This window comes from Leptonychotes weddellii, chromosome 8, assembly GCF_054177405.1.
Source record: "Leptonychotes weddellii isolate Sample4059 chromosome 8, ASM5417740v2, whole genome shotgun sequence".
Taxonomy (NCBI): Eukaryota; Metazoa; Chordata; class Mammalia; order Carnivora; family Phocidae; genus Leptonychotes; species Leptonychotes weddellii.
The window spans coordinates 35609142-35629686 of NC_138376.1; the positions used below are offsets into that span (position 1 = coordinate 35609142).

The 20545-nt window shown below is 42.3% G+C and overlaps 1 protein-coding gene across 2 annotated transcripts in view; it reads right to left on the minus strand.

The window, feature by feature from the left end:
* Nucleotides 1-3570: 3570 nt before the first annotated feature.
* The window catches only part of ADGRF1 (adhesion G protein-coupled receptor F1), a 39858-nt gene continuing 22883 nt past the window's right edge, over nt 3571-20545 (minus strand). Inside the window, exons 8-16 of one of the 2 annotated variants that reach the window (XM_081828397.1) lie at nt 18174-18334; nt 16864-17027; nt 15112-15300; nt 12051-13424; nt 10212-10253; nt 9109-9168; nt 5488-5554; nt 4337-4490; nt 3571-3788 (exon numbers count right to left, since the gene is read on the minus strand). In XM_081828397.1, the coding sequence (XP_081684523.1) occupies nt 4369-4490; nt 5488-5554; nt 9109-9168; nt 10212-10253; nt 12051-13424; nt 15112-15300; nt 16864-17027; nt 18174-18334 (2179 nt within the window). In that variant the 3' untranslated portion in view covers nt 3571-3788; nt 4337-4368. The remainder of the gene's footprint in view (nt 3789-4336; nt 4491-5487; nt 5555-9108; nt 9169-10211; nt 10254-12050; nt 13425-15111; nt 15301-16863; nt 17028-18173; nt 18335-20545) is intronic. The other variant, XM_031030286.2, reaches the window with a different exon arrangement.

The following is a 20545-nucleotide window of genomic DNA, read 5'->3' on the forward strand; positions in this document are numbered from 1 at the left end:
TTCTTATTCTCCTTCTACCCCATCTTGGGCACTGAGGTTTCTGACCTCCTTTCCCTCAAGTCCAGGGAAGAAATGTTTGTATTACAAGATGGGGTTGCCTTCACACGGTGTCAGGTCTTTCTGGATAATAAGGGAAGGTGCATTCAGGAACTCTTCAGAAATTCTATATCCCTGACCTCTCTCACATGTAATTCCTTTAACTCATGCAAATTCATCTGTATTGCAGGTGCTCACTTGTGGCTCCTTCCTCATCTCCTAATCTGGTTTCATCTCTAGCTTCTTGCTGCTCCACCTCCACCACTTTGGGTGGCCCTATATCACACAGTACCCAAGACAAACCCATATTGTCTCTCTCTTGCTTGCTGGTCTCACCATCCACCATGTGTGTGGGAAGCACACAGACATGCTTCACTCTGCCAAAACTTAGGCAGAGACCATTCAGGGCCCCACTACCAGAGCTGTGGCCAGAGTTCCAGGCAAGAATCAGAACCCCCCTTCCCTCCTCCCAGTCAGCCATGTGATCTAATAGAAGGAGTAGAAATCTTTCGTTAAGTTTGAGGTCAGGGGACAAGCATTTCTTCTTCTCTCACCTTTTGGAGTAGTTGAGGAGGTTCATAGAGCAGCCTTCTCCAAGGAAATTCTCAAAAAATTCTTTTGATTTGTATATCTCTGTGGAGTATGAAACCGTCTACTGGTCCCCCATCATTTCCTTTGAATATCTCATTTTAGGATTTCACATGTGTTGCGTCTTGGTGCCACATGGAACCTTACATTTTCGTTTGCTGTATGTATGCCTATTTCATCCACCACCATTAACTAGAAGTTCCCCCTTGCTCTTTTTATTTGAATAGTATGAAGGCTATTCATGTTGGGAGGCTAACAGTTACTTAAGACTTTATAACTCTCAAAATAGCCCATTCAGAAATCTGTTCTCTGTCCTACTTGAACATGCCCACTGAATGTTCAATGTGTCCATGGGACTGAATTCAGATGCACTGTCCTGAGTAGGACATGTCGTGGTAAACAGCCTTGCCTGAGTACCAAATGGTTGGCACAAATTCACATACTCTGTTGCCGTCCTCCAGCAGTGACTCCAAATGGGCATCATGAAAATGCAACCACATCTCCTCTCTTGTCAGCAGGAGAAGAGTGAAAGAATGTGGGGCAGGGACTGTCCAGCCTGGAGTTTGACCTCTATGGGCTTGCTCTTCACTAAGTGCTGGCACTCACATCAGACTCATCTAGCCTAAAAGAACTGTTGACTGTCGGTATACACAGGCAAAGTGAGGCAGAGACTGGGAGGAAGCTACCCTGAGCCAGTCTGATGCCATGAGCGTCAGGAGCCTTAGAGACATCTAGGATCAGAACTCTTGGCATGGGCATTGGCATGTCCATGAGAGAGTGAGGTGTGGGGCTGATGCTTCACCAAAGAGATTCTGTAAGCAGCAACTGTGAATGTACCAGAACCAGGAAGGGAGGCCAAGGTGGGTGGCCCTAGTCAGGGTCACCACAAATGACTGTGCAGATTATGGCCTAGACCACTTTCAGTAGAACCATTAATAGTGCAGGTCTGAGAATGTCACCCTCTTCAGTACACAGCCTGTGAAGTCATATGCGGGGAACCTGTGAGGTTGTCCTTCATCACTCCCTTGGGGACTTCAAGAAATAACTGGGAGGACTTGTTGAAAGACCCTAATTTCAATTAAACAGACAAATAAGAACTCTAGCTACTTGTTATGGACTGAACTGTGTCTCTGCAAAGTTCGTATGCTGAAGCCCTAACCTCCAATGTGCCTGTATTTGGAGATAAGGCCATTTAGGAGGCAATTAAGGTTCAATGAGGTGATCAGAGTGGGGTCCTCATCTGATAGGACTGGTGTTCTTATAAAAGAAGAGGAGACACCAGAGACCTCTATTTACATACATACAGAGAAGAGGCCATGTGAGGACACAGCAAGAAGGTGGCAGTCTATGAGGAAGAGTGGTCTCATCAGAAAATAACCCTGAAGACAGCTTGATCTTGGATGTCCTAGCCTCCAGAACTGTGAGAAAATGAATTTCTGTTGTTTAAACCACTCAGTGGTGGTAGTTTCTTATGGCAGTCTGAGTTAATATACTTCTACAGAGAGACATTAAAAGTGGACATGACTTCATTTTGTAATCACGGGCTGCTGAGACTCAGGCCATCAGGGCTACATGTAAAATAGGAACTAGATGATGCAAGACCGCTAGAGGATTCTACAGACCAAAGAGTGTAAGATTTTAATTACAAGTACATAAACAATGCCATTTCCTTCTAGTCTGACTTATATAACCTGTTTCCCATTATAATTCAACATCCACAGCTACTGTCCTGACACTGCCATTCACCACATGTTGCCCTGCTCACATTCTTTAACCTCTTTGTGCCTTTGCTTCTGCAACTGTAGAGCAGGGGCACTAATGTTCCCCATTCACAAGCTTATTACAGAGTTTAAATGAGTTAATACAGGCAAGGCACTTAGAATAGTGGACACTTGCTTGAAACACTACCTGTGCAGATTTCTAGGATTTCTAAGATTTCTGGAAGTGGGGATGAATCACAAGGCTCAGCTCTTCTGGGCCCAATAGTCAGGGTTGAAACTCAGGTGAGCCCAAGGGGTAAAAGTATAGAAAGGAAATGTCACTTCATGTGGTGTCTATCCACCTGCTGTTCTGTGTCTCATCTAACAGTGGTGCTAGCGGCTATACATGCAAAGAATCCCAAAAGTACTTACAGTGGTTATCAAAGAAAACCAGGATGTGTTAGGGTAGCTCCCTGGAAGGTGACAACCAAAATCTCCTTCAATTTGCCTCCTACGTAGAGAGAATTCTGGGAGTAATGAATCTCATTTCTGACCTTATAAATGTTGTTAGGATTGCAGGTGATTTCCAAAGGCTATTCTGGGCTGTAGAACTGGACTAGGAACCCAGAATCCTAAAAGTCCCCAGTACCCCTTTACTGGCTTCCCAATCTCCACAAGTCACCCCACCTCTCTGAACATCTGTTTCCTCATCTCTGCTCTAGATCAGCCTGGACACCTCACTTCACTGGACTGCAGACCAGATGAAAGCAGAAAAAGACTGCATTACCTATGAAATCATATTATTATACATCCCAACTAATGCCTACAAAGCTGTCTGAAATGGAATTTCTTATTTTATTTCTGATTAAATTTCAAAATTAAGTGACTAAACCTAAAAGGCGAAAAAAAGCATATAATTCAACTGAAAAGTTGGGGAGGGAAATGCCCTTTCTCTAGGAAATTTGCACCAATGACTTTTTGATAGAAAGCACACATGGTCCATCAATTTATCTAAGGTGATTTTTATGCAGTTTTCTTACTCCAGTTCTGGAGTAAGAACTGGAAATGCCACATGAATAATGCTATTTTATAAGAAAGGAACTCATAGTTTGTGGCAGTGAAAAGCTGGTACCACTGACGCAATTTCCAATAAAACCTACTTTTCTACACTTATGAAGCAATTCCTTTGAATCAAACCACATGGAAATAAATCATTCCATTTAACTGAAGATACAAAGAGCAGTGATGAAGCTGCTGAAACCTTCTTATTTTATTCCAGACTCCTAAATCAGAAAATTCCATTTAAGATTGAGCTAATTTTTTCACTGACATTTAGCTCTAAATGTCAAGTTGCACCAAAAATTTTTTCTTGATTTTATGGTTCGCAGCCTTATTCAGATGATAAAAACTGAGTTAGCATGATGTCGTTTGAGGATTCTCCAGTATGAGAAAGTGTATAAATGCCTAAGAGAGGAAAGAGAGGATAAGAGTTACTGTTTCTATGTTGGAATCAAGCATGAGACCAAAATGAAAATAAGCTTGTGCAACTCCTTACAACTCTGGCCAGTTCTGGGAAGATGGGAAGGCTACAGAAGGCAATTGGTTGACAGTATTTCATTAATGCCAAAGAGACCTGCATTTGTCAGACATCTCTCATTTGAGAAGAGAACCATCACATCTTTCAGATAATGCTGGGAAATGAGATAAAGTAGATTTGAGATCATAAAATGTTATTGCTAGAAGGAAATTTCGTGGTCTCTTCGTTTTTCATTTTACTGATGAAGGACAAATATCCAAAAAGTTAAGACGTTTGTAAAAAGCACTCAGGCTGGTTGGTGACAGTGATAATGGGACCCATGTCTTCTGGGTGAGCATGCTGAACATTTTGGGAGGCAAGTGCCTTTTCAAGTTCAGAACCTTGAACTTTATTTTAGAAGTCAAATAATTTTGCTTGCAATCTAAAATGAGAGGCCCATTTCCCTGCTTTAATAAAGATACTAACATAATTTAACCTGAAATGGAACTTGGGCACTTAAAGATGACTTCAGCTTGAATTGTAATGCAGGGACTCTTCCTCACCTCCCATGCTCCACTCTTCTCCTCCAGGCATAGGGCAACTATTTGCAATGCTTACATAGCAGTCTTCCAGGAGCTGAATATCATTGACTTTAACAACAGTCAATATATGAGCATAAAAACAATGCATGTCACAGGTGGAGGGGAGAGTGCTTTCTCACGCATAGCAGCTGGTGGCTTCTTCCGTGGCGGGAACATTTGAGAGGGTATGTCTGTTGGGGGACAAATACCTGGCCCATGCCCACTGCTCAGCAGCTGGCACAAGAAGGGTAACTCTCCAGTCAAGACACAATTGGTGTTCGTCTAACCACATTCCTGCACCCCATGACCCCAATGATCAATGTCACCGATTTATAGAATGTCTAAGTGAGGAAATGGCTGCCATTTGTGATGAAATTAAAAGGGACAATAGTGGTCTCCATGAGCATCAACTTCCCGACCATGTTCTATCAGCCCTGAGCACCATCCAGATGAGCTCCAGAAACATGGCCAACTGATTCTACTGCACTTCTCACATGAGGTTTTTAACAGTAGACCTTCAGGGAAAAATGGAGGGGGGGACATCAGAGGCAGAGATGAACCATGAGAGACTATGGACTCTGAGAAACAAACTGAGGGTTCTAGAGGGGAGGGAGGTGGGGGGATGGGTTAGCCTGGTGATGGGTATTTAGGAGGGCACATATTGAATGGAGCACTGGGTGTTATATGCAAATAACGAATCATGGAACACTACATCAAAAACTAATGATGTAATGAATAGTGACTAACATAACATAATAAAATTAAATTAAAAAAAAAAAAACAGTAGACTTTCGGGAGTGCCTGGGTGGTTCAGTTGGTCAAGTGTCTGCCTTCAGTTTAGGTCATGATCCCAGGGTCCTGGAACTGAGTCCCGCATCAGGCTCCCTGCTCAGCGAGGAGTCTGTTTCTCCCTCTCCCTCTGCCCCTCCCCCCTACTTGTGCACTCTCTCCCTCAAATAATAAAAAATAAATAAAAATAAATTTAAAAGTAGCCCTTCAGTTTTCCTCATATGATATATTCACATTCGTCCACTTTTTATTAACATCTGGCTTACTGTTAACTCACCTTTGCTCTGAAATGGGTTGAAAGGTCTTGGGAATTTGGGTTTGGCAGGTACATCTGATGAGTCTTGCTGCATCAAAGAAAAACAAGTCGTTCGGACATTAGTAGTATTCTTTTAGTCATGCTCTGCATTTCCCAACATCTTAATGTCATTAGCGATTCTTTACTTCACTTATGTGGTGCCCTATTCTCTTTTCAAGAAATTAGAGTACTCCTTTCTTACCCTTCCTCTGGCTTTTATCTATTTAAAATGCCTAAGAATGTATTTCTAAGTGAATCTTGTGTTCCTGTTTATTCTCACAACTTTTAACAACAAACTAGAAAGCAGTTTTAAGGAAAGCATTACCTTTTTGCACGCCCGTGCTTACATTTCTTTGGTTCACACATTTCTCTCTAGAAGAGGAGCCCATTGAGAAAAAAACAATAGTTCTATAAAAATGGTCTCAAATAAAACCTCGCCTTATGCTCACTCATCTTAGCATTCAAATCCCTTTGTGAATAATCTTTTAGTAACTGGAACAGAGGCTAAACGGAGTTCCAAATTTTGAAAACTGAATTATCTAATGGAAATAAAATACTTAAATAAAAAACATGTACTTATGGGGAAAGGTAGAAGTTTAAGATACATTGTGTCTTTGTCCACCTGTTAATTGGTTTATTCATTAATTTCACATCTCCTATTGAGTACCGCTGTGTGCTAGACACTAGGAATATTGGAAAGAATTAGCTTCTCTTTCCTGCCATAGTCGATGTCATGAGGAAGCTAAGTCAAGACAGGAGAAATAGGTGGTGGACAGCCCGGTGATAGCTCCTGATTTTCACTGAAATATATAAATGGCTACCCCACACTGAGCCCTGGGGAAAAAAATTATCATAGAGACAGGAATGAGAAATGTCCAAAAGTTCCAAAGCAAAATAACTGATTTTCTAGAATTCAGAACTCAGGAAACATATACTATAACCCTAAAGAAAAATTCTACAGTTGTTATCATTGCATTTAAAACTGCATCCCGTCCCATTTGGAGAGAAGAATCTTAGATTGCAACACACTCAGGGACTCTACCCAGTCTGGGGAAAAGCAGCCTCTTCAGACATGGGGCTAAGCTGCTGGTCAAATAACAAGACCTGAGTCATTGGAACCATTAATAAATAAATCTCTTCTCTCTGGAGAGAGAATCAGTAGGGGCCACCAGTGTCTGTCTCTCGATGAAGAGTTACAGAGAACGTGGCCAGGGACAATGGAATGGCCAGGAAGAGGCCCTGAGCCTCCAGCAGGGAGAGGATTTTGAGAGAAACCACACTGTAGGTCCACACAGTGTCACGGTGGCTTGAGGGATGGTCCTTGTGGAGAACATTTTTGGCTTCTTTAATTCCTTTCATCCAACAACCCAAATTTTCACTACCCTTTTAAGACCTCTATTTTACCATCCATTTTCCCATCTTTTAGTGGATAGCCTTTTCTCCTACTTTAAAACAAAACAAAAAGGTATCCAGGTCCGAATTATCTCACAACGTGACTCAATCTGCACACGTTGCTCTATCTGCCATCAGACTGATGCTTCCTGTGTCCGGGGAAGAGGCTGATCCCTCCATTTTCAGTCCAGCCACTCCATCTGCCTTTCCAGGAATCCTCTTCCCTCAGCCATTCCTCCCCTCCCCCAACCCCCATTTGTCTTCAGACTCTCTCAGACTCTCTTTGCTGGCTCATCCCTCCCGGCATATGGACTTGCTCACATCCTCATGACTCAGCTGTACCGTCGCTGCTGGTCCCAAGACTGCGTCTGGTTTCCACCCTCACTCTCTTTTCTCTAACAACAAGTTTCTTGACAGGAACATTCCCACTGAGGTATCTCTTCCTCACCTTCTCCTTCCTCAACCGCTGTAATTTGGTTTCCTGCTTTACACTCAAACTCCCTCAAAAAATTACAAACACCCATCTTCTCTTTTGCCAAATAGACATTTATTTTAACGCAAATGAGCCACCTAACCTGAAAACAAAGTCCCATTTTTGTCATCTGATTTAAAAATGACATGGGGAAAGGAGAACAAATCCAGAAGATGCAAAGAAAAGTGTCAACAGTTTACATTAGAAACGGAGAGAAAAAACACTGTCGGGCATCCTTACTTTTGTTCTTGTTTTAATTTACTTTGGGGTGTTTTTCTCTCTTTGGTTTTCAAATGAGAAAAACCCTCACTTCTGGCAGGGTGGGGGGTGTCGTGTCTCACTTTATTAACAACAGGTCTTTCTATACTGCAGTCACATAGGCTGTGGTTCCCTCCTTTTCTTAAGCATAGTGACTGATTTATTAGTTTCACATTCTCCAGTTCAAGAGATTTTTTAGTTCTTCAAGACATAAACTCACAAATCACAGAAAGTCAGAACTTCTGCTTTGAGAACTAGTCCAACAGTTAATGTCCACAGTTGAAAAAAATGAAAACCGAATGGTACCATCTCCTAAGATCACTCAGCCAGTCGGTTACTGAGTCTGAAATAACAGGGCAGGTCTGCGGGCGATGGGGCCACTGCTCCCTAATTCACAGCAGAGCCCCATACTAGGAAATGCAGACCCAGAGAAAATTTTTAAGGTCAAACGTTAATTTCCTCACTTTTTAAAAATTATTATTTCAAAAGATTATACTGTCCCTTGTAAAAATCTCTAAACACCATGTAGCTTTTCAGGCACTTAAGTCAGTTGACTTTTATCAGACCCAGAAATCTCTGCCTTAGATTTCCTTCTGAAAGGCCTTCAGTGTTTTGCTGAAGGGCAGAGGTCTAAATCAACCTCGAAAATACAAAATATGAACACGAGGGCTTTTGTTGCTAACTCTACTCTCCTTCAATGGACTGCACTTTCATGGCAAAGAAAGAAACAGGAATCCTCTGTCTCCATCCAAATGTCTCAGTTGGTAGATTTAGGAGCTCAAGTTGCAAGGGTCTGAGTCAGTTATGCCAGCTGAAGAGGGAAAACTCAGAGAACATCTCACATATTATAAGTTGTTGTTGTTTTTTTTAAAGATTTTCTTTATTTATTTGACAGAGAGAGAGCGAGAGCAGGAACACAAGCAGGGGGAATGGGAGAGGGAGAAGCAGGCCTCCCACCGAGCAGGGAGCCCGATGTGGGGCTCGATCCCAGGACCCCGGGATCATGACCTGAGCCGAAGGCAGAAGTTTAACGACTGAGCCACCCAGGTGCCCCTCGCATATTATAAGTTAACCAAGATTTCACCCTTTCCTTTTGCGAAGGTAAAATAATCTACAGGAGGTCCAGAAAGCCAGGCAGAGAAAAGGTTCTCACTGACTTTAGATGTTGGAAGGCAAGTCCGACTAAAGCAAATGATATGGTTCAAAGGCATTTGCCCACCACAGCACGCACAGACCTCAATGCTTGAGCATCTTTGCCCCTTCCCATGGCTTCTCGTTCACTCGTTCCCTGGGTCATTTTCTCACTCACTCAACTTTATGAGTAGCGACCCTGTGCTGGGCACACACCAGAAAGACTAAATAAAATGGTGACGGAGGCTTAGAGGGTAACACAAAAGTGGGCTCGCTGTGGGACTGCACACAGAGAAAAGTGTAAAACCGGAACTTCATGCATCAGACCTATAGAAGAAGGAGCTAATTACCTTGGACGCTTGCTTCCAAGAGCTTAAAGGAGACAATTTGCTGAACAGCAATTGTCGCATCTAAAAGGCAACAAAGAAATATTGAGGAGAGGCACATATACAATCATAATAGACAAATCCAGAACAAAACTGCAGATTGGGAATGTTACTTAATAGAGGTATTTCCTGGAAGCACTTAATAGACCATCAGCATGGCTATCTGATGAAAAGATTTCTTTTGTTTGTTTACCTATAAACAAATCTAGATTTAAACAAAAACAGTACCAAAAGCCATAGTAATTCAGATTCTAGACAATAGTAATTGGCAATAATTGCTAAATTGAAATTTATCTCTGAAGTAAAGAGTTTCCTAACCATGTGAATAGTGCCATTGAGAGAATTATTCAGTCCAATCAAGAACAGCAAATTGCTTCTTTGTAAAAAGGGATTTTGTGTATGTGCTACAATTGTGCTAATTATAAAATCTTCTTATCTTCTTATTAAAAACAAAGTCTCTATCACTTAGTTTGCTTACTGTCTTTCCCTCTCTCAACAGAATTGCTCAACGCTTGGGAAAAATAACGAAACAAGTTTATATAAATTTTTTCTATCATCTTTTCCTTATATTGGTCATCCTTCATTAGAGATTTTATTTAATGTTAAAGCCTATTTATATTTACCATATAAAACTCCAGAAATGTAGAAGTAGATACATCTTTCAGCGTATTCTATGTAAATGAATGCGTTTAATAAAAGACCAAAAGGGAATCCACCCCTCCAGAAAGTATTTTTGCTCTTTGATGATTGCCAAACCATAGATTAAAGTAGCAAAATGAAAAGTAAAAACAATTTCCCTTTTTTCTATAATGTTTAGATTATATGTTGTGATTAGTTCTATATTGTTTTCTTATCAGCACATTATATATTTGTGATTAGTTCTATATAGTTTTCCTATCAACAGTGAGTGTTTTCACTGAGTCTGGCTTTTATAAAATTATAGAATTTGATGACAAGAGTACCCATGGTCTCACCTCTTATATGTGAGTAAGAGCCTAGAACTGAAGGGGAAGGGCTGGATGCCTGGATTAGAAGAAGGAGGTAAAGAGAGAAATCAACACACCTACCTTGCTGTCCAAGAGCATTCCAAAACATAAGATGAAAAAACCCTTAAAAAAAAAAAAGGAATAAATCACCTGTGTGGTCTTTTCTTCTTCAGAGAAGAAAGCATTGCTGTGTAATACCATTCTATCACCCAACATTGGTTTCTTGCCTGTCTCCCTACTGTGGACTCCTCGAAGGCAAGGACACAGGCTGACTCCACCATGCCTGGCGTAACACAAAGAAAGCACTCAAAAAAAAAAAAATGTTTTTGTTGAAGGTATAAACAAATAAATGAGTGAATAAGGTTTTAAATGCATGCGGAGCTTTCTTTTCCCCTTTGTGTCATCCTAAACGCCAAACAAATAATTTCCATTTGCTTCTATGGCTTAGTCTTTCTTTAGAGCAGGCATTAAATAAACATTTACTAAGTGCACGTAAATCTGTGACGGCAGCAGGCACTGAGGTCCAACCCTAAGCAGAGGACCTATATCTGCACCCTTTCCATCAAGTCCAGCCCTTGGGGAACTCTTGGCAGAGGCTTTCTTAGACCTGGAGATCTTCCTCCCAGTCAGAACACCCTCAGTGGATGCCTGTTCCCACGGCATTTCACCATGGACCTGCTCTAGGCAGAAGCTCCCTACACCTGCCACCATTAGGCACGTGCTCCCGGGGTTTGCCATCTGTACCTACCACCGAAACGTTCACTGGTGTGCTAATGTAGGTGTAGAACCAGCTGCTTTTATTTTTTTTAATTTTATTTTATTATTTTAATCACCATACATTACATCACTAGTTTTTGATGTAGTGTTCCATGATTCATTGCTTGCATATAACACCCAGTGCTCCATTCAATATGCTTTTAGAAGACAGATTAGCACTTCCTACATGCTAGGCACTGTGCTGAGAGCTAAATTATGTCATTTAATTTACTTTATGATATAGGTAATAATATTATCCCTGTCTAACAGATGAGAGAACTGAAAGAGACATTAAGTAATTTTTTAGAGGTCACAGTTGATAACGTGACATATTTGGGCCCAGACCTATTTAACTCCACAGCTCAAACGTTTAACCACCCCTGCCCTGAATCACTGTGCAGAGGTGACCAGCAAACTTTCATTGAACCAAGATTAAAGGCTCTCTTCCAGACTCAGGGAAACCTAAAGATTACTTTGTCCACCTACTCTCTGAACACTTTTTGATTATGGAATGTAAAACCCATGCTTTGCAGCAGATGTAGGCAAACTTTTTCTGCAAAGAGCCAGATAGGACATGTTTTAGGCTCTGCAGGTCATACAGGTGGAACTGCTCAACTTTGTCAGGGTAAAGAAAGCAGCCACAGACCGTATCTACACAAATGGGCATGGCTGTGCTCCAATAAAACTTTATTGACAAAAACAGAGCTGGCTACAGTTTGCCAGATCCTGCTCTGTTGTGCTCCAGAGACTTCTTGCACACCATTCAGAGTCAACAAGCACTCCTGAGTTCTTTCCCTTTCCCTGTGTGCTTTTGCAGAGGTCTGCCCAAGAGAAAGAGGACTAGATTGGCATCAAGAGGCATTAATATTAGCTCTATGAACTCAAATGTTTATAATCCTAGGATGGATTCCTGAAGAAGCCTAATATTCTGCTTCAGTATGAGAATAACTGCTGGAAAATACGGATCCTGCTGTCTGTTTATGTATTTATTTTCTATTCACTGTTGCCAGGCATTGTTGGTTACAGGCCTGCTGGAGGTGGGGAGATGCGATAGCCTCCAGAGTGGTGTTACCAACCTCAGTTCTCTCTAATGATTCCAGTCACCTGATGATATAAGAAGTCATTCTTAAAAAAAAAAAAAAAAGCTATTCTTATTGTTCTCACCTGGAATGCATTGAGTAATGCAAAAATAACATGCCAAGCTGGATTCCGGTTGTCCACTATTGTTCCTATGCCAAAGCCCCAGGTGAGCCCCAGCAGAGGGGTCAGGATGAGAAGGCTCTTCCCCATGCGGACAATAGTGACCTTGTTCTCCTGACCGGGTCTTTCTCCAACAGTGGGCCTCCAGAGCTTCGTGAGAACTAAGAACACCACCACCAAATTCACAGCCACAACAGTCAGTGCAGGAACAGCAAAGGCCAAGAGGGGTTTGCTCCTATCAGACCAGTTAAGCCAACATGCGTCTTTCCTTTTGTAGGCATTGCTTGGCTGTGTGACTGCAATCGTGATGACAGATATGACCAGAGGGCACCCATAGCCCAAGCAGAAGCCAACAGCCATCATTGAAGGCATGGCCATGTGATGGAACACGAGGAGGATCCGATACGCCAGCAGGATGCTGAGCGTGAGCATCCAAAAGAACAAGGAGAGGTAGAAAAAGTGCATGAAGAACACTGCAGCTATACAGACCCCGGGAAGGTTTACGCTGGAGCCTCCAGTGGCAGCGACAAGAAACCAAACATCAGCAATCAGGAGGCACAGGGCTATGTTCACCATGCAAACATGACGTGTGTAGGAGGTTTGGTTTTTCTTGACCTGCTTCCAAAATAGAGCTTCAATGATCAGGCATAAGGTGAGACTTCCAATGGAGATGCCCAGTCCCACAAAGGTGATCCATTTCACCACGGGGATGATGGCAGGGTCGACAAAGGGTGACATCAGTACGGAGAAGGAGGTCAGGTGAGTACATCGGCACATCACCGTGTCTGGAGTTTCGTTCACCAGGTGGCAGCCTGCATTGTTCCACTGCAAACCACTGAAATCCCAAAACACACAATAAGGCTGGCTCAGATTTGACTCTATCTTGGAAAAAATCAGGAAAATCTCATTTATGGAATAGTTTTGAATAATCGTGGATATCACGGGCCCATTGACCTGCGCATTTCCATTTTTGGTAACGGATAGGATATTCCCCAGGGTCAACGAGGTCATGCTGATAATAGTTTCTGGAAGGGACCACCGGAATTGGTCTGACTCAATTAACACATGGCCTCTGACGGGAATGGAGGCATTTGGGGGGAGCATTTCGGTCTGATAGTTGTAACCCATCTTGAGTTGGCTTTGGGACGCAGGAATACCTTCCCAGTTAATGAATTCCCTAGAAAAATTCAGAGGCAGAGCTGTTGGAGGTACGAGGCTACTGATGTTTTCCAGTGTCTTCAGTAACCGTGAGCTGGCATGCTGTTCTTCCTGCAGTAACACTGTCCAGTTGGTTATTAATGTTGAATTCAGGATGTGGTCAGCTATATTGATGACATCCTGAAATACAAGGACGAAAGTCAGTTTGTGTTTTGAATAAGCAGGTCAGAGCACTAGGAGGGGCTAGCCATTAGTATTAGGGTCAGCACAATTGCCCAGAGAGTTGGCCCAGATGAGGACCGCAGCAAACTCATCGGCGAAAATCAGTTTAGTCACTCTGTACAGTGGAAGAGAAAGCTTTGGGTTAAGAAACTTGGGTCAGCAGAATCATATAAGTTGCAGAGTGATCTCCCCAGGGCATTCCTATGCACACTGGGGTTCCAGCATAGCTGAGAAAGAATCCTGTGATGTGCACTGCATCAGGGCCAACTTCCTTCCTCAGAGAAGACAAACATGCCTGTCTCACTGTTCAGGCTTAGGCTCAGAGAGTGAGACATTATTCTCAACTGCTTTCCAACATTATGTTTGTTTCGCTAACATCGGAAGTTCTAAATTCCTGTCATGGACATTCAAGTTGTAATTCATGTGGATTTATGAATTAATAGAAGAGAATATAAAGCAAAAGAAGAGAATATAAAGCAAAAATCCTTAAGCACCGGACAAGTGACTGAGAAACATGGAACTGTTGTGGGTTTTAAGAGTCAGTCTTAGTTTAAGAGATTCCTTTTCCAAACAAGTCCTTGAAATGTGTTGCTTTCCCCAACAGGGTCCTGTCTCTGGCTTAGAGCTCTGGTTCCCAGGCATTCTGCCCCAGGCATCATCACTCTGACCGAGTCTTACCCTAAATGAGCCCTCTGTGGCTTCTGGCCCTGAATCCCATAGCATGTTTCTTTTGCTGCCCTCTAACCTCTGCCTTCTTTGGGTTTCTGTTTGCCTGCTCTGTTTGTGCCCTTCATTTTATTTTTAGACTTTCTGTGTCATTTTGTTTTAGTTGGTTTCTTGTAAACAACACAAGGTCAGGCTTTTGAAAAAAACAAAACAAAACAAATTTGAGCATCTTCTCTTTGATTCACAGGGTTTTAACTTATTTATATTTAATGTCATCTCTGACATAATGTCAACTTGTATAGCTAAAGTATAATCATGTGATATGTAACAGTGTAATTCTATAATCCACTTTTGCAAAAATATTATACACTTTAACATATAAAATGCACACGTCCAAAATGTTTGGAAGGACTTTTATTTAACAAATATTTATTGAGCGCCTGCTATGTGTTACTTTTCATTTTCTAGGCACTGAGATGATACCTAAAATGCAAGCAGTGGCTACTCTAGGGTGACCAGATTACGATATCAATTTTTTTTTGCCTATTTGCATTTCTTAGTTAAGCAAGTTTTATTTGCATAAAATTTAAGCTAACTTTTAAATACCCAACTAAATCATGAATTCTCCAGTCGAAAAGAGGAAGTTCTTAAAATATACGCTATTAAAGTCAGAGCTCATAGCCACAGAAAAGACAACTGCAAAGACATTAAACAGTGGGAACCTGTGTCATACAGTGTCATTTGGTGCAGATGCTCACCCCTCCTCTAAGCCTGCCTAGAGGTGGCTCCCTCTTGCTTTGAACTCACATAATTGATTCCATGAGTTTTTGGTACACTGTGGAGGACGCAATAAGGCTCACACAACGATTGTTCCATAACCCTTCATTCTTTTCCCATTAGTGAGACTTCAACTCGGGCTTTTGTCATTCCTCCTGAGAGATTGAGCCTCTAAAGGGAGTCCTATAAGCACAGACCATACCTCCATTGTGGAACTGGACACGTTGAAATGGCTCTCCAGTAACAGGGACAAGGCGTTGTCCAGAATTGACACCACTGAAGCCAGATCACCAGCTGTGGTTGAGGGGTTTTGCTGAATCACGACGGAAAGATTTTGCACCAAGGATGACACAGCTGTCTCGGTGGCATTGCCTGTGATCATACTGAAATTCTAGGAATAAAAATGGTTAAGTTCCACAGAACAATGAAATGCTTGTGTTTCATATAAATTATTATCCTAATTATACAGAAAGTGAGATTTGGTGAGATTTGGTGACTTTCCAAACAGTACCCAGCTAAGAAGTGGAAAGGTAGGGTCTACTGGTACTAAGTCCTGTTATATCCACTATACTCTGCTGAGAAATCCTTGTGGAATAAGAAGATACATGGAGATCTGACCACACTTTGTCATTGGGTTTGGAGTTTTGCTTCCTTGAGGCTCCTCTCTGCTTCCACTACACTGAGCCATCTTGGAAGGCAGCCAAATAGGGATATTCCTTTCCGTTCAAAACAAGTCAACCCAGGAACCAGATCCCATCTGTTTTCCTTTTTTTTTGAGAGAGAGTGTGAGCATGAGAGGGGTGGGGAGGAGCAGAAGGAGAGGGAGAGAGAGCCTGAGGGGAGCTCAGTCTCATGCCCCTGAGATCATGACCTGAGCTGAAATCAAGAGTTGGACACTTAATCAACTGAGCCACCCAGGCGCCCCTCATCTGTTTTTCTTTTTGCTCTTCTCAGCTGACAGTGGTATTCTCTGCTCATAGCACATGGGATCTGCCTGCCCTCATATCTGGGTTGCACTAGTCCCAGCTATAGTCCATGTCCGGAACTGAGGTAAAGAAAGCAAGAGCAAGGATAGACTCCAGAAGCTATCTGGTCCAATCTCCCCCACCCAGTTTACAGATGAAAAACCTCAGAAAGGGAGCAGTAAACCTCAGAAAGCTCAGAAATACCATTCTGAGTTTCATCTACAGTAGTAGGGTCTCTGGCTGGGAGAGAAGTTCTGCTCAATCTGGACATCCATTTGCAGAACAATGTCTGTGAACTGGTCTCAGAGTCCCTCTTTTTCCTGACTTGAGTTCAAATTCCTCACCACCGCTTCCATTTTTCTGTCTTGCCTTAAGAACTTGAACCTTCCTAAGAAAACATCATGTGGAGGTGATAGTTCTGCACTGGAAATCAAGTGACTGTTTCTAGTTCAACACTATTGCTACCAGAGGGACCATTAGCCTCTTAGTCTTTCATTACCTGATCTATAAAAACAGGTTGATAAGCCAGATGACCCTTAAGATCCAAGGTAGTTCGGTCATTGTATATGGTTCATCTCTGGCTGACCCACTCCCTGCCCAGATTTCTGACATGTATACATCCTTACTTGTACTGAGTTTACAGCTTCTGACTCACACCTCTACTTGGATCTTTGTTTCCCAGGCTTTCTGGACTTCTAAGACTGGCTTAGTTGCTGTTTTGCCATCTATCATAGACGTCTTCAGCACTGATTCATTCCTCTGTAGTTCCCTCCCCACTAGAACCATCAACTCTGACTTTTTCTGACTCTCTTGGCTTCTAGCTAGACTCTGCTACTCATGCCAACATTGCCTATGTTTTCCAGGGTCTGATATACCCTTGACTTCTGTGCACTGACCAATGAGACAAACTGATATATTATTCTCCACCTAGCCATGTCACTGGGAGATGCCCACAGTGAAACTTAAAACACAAGACAGAGATGCTTTACCTTCTTCACTTCTTCCAGCTGAGAGTGCACACACATCTCCCTGAGGATCTGCCACCCAGAGGGCTGGCACCTGGCTGTAATGTTCCCAGTGTAGCCGCTGCTACAGGGAACAACATACTCATCATTCCTGGACCCAAATCCAAAGACAATGCTGTTACACTGGGCTGGGAAAAAAAAATGGAAACAAAAAGGAAAAATGTATAAATATCCTGGCACTCTACATAAAGTATACAGCAGTGCTTTAGAAGTCATATTTTCAGAGACAAAACCCAGGCAAAAGTCAGGAGTAGAAATTTGTCCTTGATGCCCAGCTTCATTCTTCTCAGTACCCTTTCTCCTCTCTGATGCCCTCTCCAAGGCCTCTCCTTGCCCTCAGGTGTCTGACCTGTGCCAACAATTTTGCTTTTAGTGAGCTATAAACTAATAAGCATCAGGTGGAAAAAAAAAAAAACAGGGTATGATCACTCTCAGGAAAGAGTTTACAGGAAATGTTAGAAAATCAGAAGATCTGCAAAAAGCTATGGAACAAAGCAATAATGATATGTTTACACCATTTTAGGGTGACACATCCTACTTTTTACCCTTTGTAAAAGCTTTTCACATTGTGACCAGCCAATAGTTATGCCTGCAGCTGGCCCTCAAGTAGTATATTCTGACCATGACTGGGACCAGGAGAAGGAAACCCTGAATGGAAGATCCTCCAGGGCTTGGATGTTTGCTTGTTTTTCCCAGTACTGTGTCCTAAGTGCCAAGACACTTTCGGCACTTAGTAAGTATTGTTGAATAAATGTTATTGAAAGTGGCACATATCCAGGTACAAGAGGCTTAAGATTGAATGTAAAAAAGAAAGAGGAAAAAAATCTGAAGAAAAGTAGTGGAGTGTGTGGGTGGGTGTGTGTGTGTGTGTGTGTGTGTGTGTGTGTGTGAAAGATCTAGATACATGCATTCTTTCTTGGGTTCCTTGGATTATGATTTAGGAACATGTCAGCCCCAGGGCTCTTTCAGCATGTGTCGCAGTACACTATTGCTGAGTGATTTCCATCAGAGCCTGCTGAGAAGTCAGTGTTCCACAATGTTACCCTGGGAGCTGGAGACCACATGGCTGGTCCGCAAGGATCTGAAATAGGCAGCTGAAATGGAGTTTCATCATGGTGGGAGTTGGGGGGAAAACAGCTGCCTCTGTCTTCTAAAAATCAGTCTTAGAACAATTCTGTATCAGAAACATGTCCAGTCTACTTCCTGAAGACACAAATGAGCTACTAAGTAGAGGATCCCTGTAACCTCAGCGGGGGATGGGAATTCAGAATTACCTTTTCCAAATACTCTGAAAGAGCCGTCTTCCAGCAGGAACAGCTTGTGAAGGCCTGCCTTCACCTTCTCAGCCACCTGTTCGATGGCTGACAGCAGCTCAGATGTGCTGCTGGAACCCACGACTTCAAATCCGGCCATGATGCTTCCATCTCTATAATGACTATGTGGAAAGAAAAATGAGATTCATTCAGTCAGTCACTCAGGGCCTGCTGTGTGTAGGCATGTCACTGGGTCCAAAGGAACACATCAAATAGATATGGTCCTTGCCTTCATGGAGCTTACATTCTAGCGGAGAAGAAAAGGCAAATAAGAAACCAGTAACCACCACATATAAGTAATAATATAATTGTATATAAAGTATATATAAATTTAGTTAAGTGTTATGAGGGACAGATGCAGTGATAAGAATAGCAGGTGGAGATGAGGCCCACTTTATTTTTTTAAAGATTTAGTAGTTTATTTATTTATTTTACAGAGAGAGAGAGAGCGCACGCATGCATGAGTAGAGGGAGGGGCAGTGGGAGAGAATCTCCAGCAGACTCCCAGCTGAGTGCAGATACCGAGGCAGGGCTCGATCTCAATACCAATGAGATCATGACCTGAGGCGAAAACAAGAGTCTGATGCTTAACCTACTGAGACACCCAGGTGTCCCAATGAGGCCCACTTTAAATAAGGCTGGTCAGAAAAGGCTTTTCTGTGCAGAGGGTGAAAGCTGAGGCCCAAACCATGAGAAGAAAAGGCTTGTGTTACAAAGAACATCGATGTAGCATGCCAGCATTTGTGAAGGTCCTGAGGCAGGAAAATGCCTATGAGTTAGACAAAGTTAAAGACTAGCTGCCAAGTCAAGAACCAGAGTTGCTTCTCAATACTGAAAGGCTTCAATGTGGGTTTGAATTTTCCTGGGGAGAATAAATTGAGTTCAATGAAATCAGTTTAAGTTAGAAGAGAAAAATAAATTATTTGATTTCATCATAACTAAGTTTCAATGAGCAGGAGAGAAATGGTAGGAGATGATACTAGGTAAGTAGCCAGGAGCCAAATTGGGTAGGGCCTTAGAGTTTGAACTTTATTTTTATTAAAAGGTTTCTTTCTTTAGTAAAAGTTAGTGGCATGCTTAGGTTTATTGCTTCAGAGCGTCACTCTGGCTGCTGCAGAGAATGGACTGAAGGGAGGCAAGCAGGGAAACAGGCGGACCCATCAGGAAAGAGGTGATGGTAGCTTGAACTTGGCAGCAGTGCCTGTGGGGAGTAGTCAGGTTGTACGTGAAGACTGAGCCATAGGAATTATGAAGATTGCTGGGAATGGAGAAAGGAACCAGTCAAGAAAGACTGCAAGGGATGGAAAAACAAATTGCAGTGTATTCATACAATGGAATAGCACTGGGCAATAAAAAGGAAGGAACCACCACCCCCCTCCCTGGGGGCACTTGGGTGGCTCAGTTGTTGAGTGTTGACTCTTGGTTTCAGCTCAGGTCGTGATCTCAGGGTTGTGAAATCGAGCCCCAAATGGGCTCTGCGTTCAGTGGGCAGTCTGCTTAAGACTATCTCCCTCTCCCTCCGCCCCTCTCCCACAACCCCCTCTCACTCTCTCTCGCTCTCTCTCTCTAAAATAAATAAATAAATCTTAAAAAAACAACAACAAAAGGAAGGAACCCCTGACACTCAGGAAAACAAGGATGACTCTCAAAGACATTATGCTGAGGGAAAGAAGCCAGACACACACAAAAACTACACACTGGGTGATTCCATTTATATGAAGTTCTAGAATAGACAAAACTAACCTACAATGATAGAAATAAGAGCAGTGGTGATTTCTGGTGGGAGGTAGGGGGTGGGCATGGAATTGGCTGAAAAGGAGCAAAAGGGAACTTTTGGGGTGATAAAAATGTTCTGTCTCATTAAAAGGTGGCTGGTACAAGCATTTGTCAAAGCTTATGAAACCGTACACATAAGGCTTGAGCTATCACTGTATGTAAATTATACCTCAATAAAAAATTATTACAAAGGATGACTCCAAGTTTGGGTGTGTGCAACTGGAAGACTAGCATCGCTGTAACTGGGATGGACACAGCAGTGGGAGAAGTAGCTTAAAGTTTTTAAGGAGAAAAGTTGGAGGACCCCTGTTTTGGACACATAATGTTTCAACGCCTACTAGAAAATCAAGTGGAGATGTTAACAGGCAGTTGGATATTTAGATTTGGACTAAATATTTAGGTTTGGACTTTATGAGAGAGGCCAAGGTCAAGTAATAAATTTAGAAACCATCAGTGTACACATGGTGTTTGAAGTCATGAAAACTAGTGAAATCACATATATTAAGTAAATCCTGCAATAATGCCATGAGGTAAACATTGTATTGTCCCCATTTTGT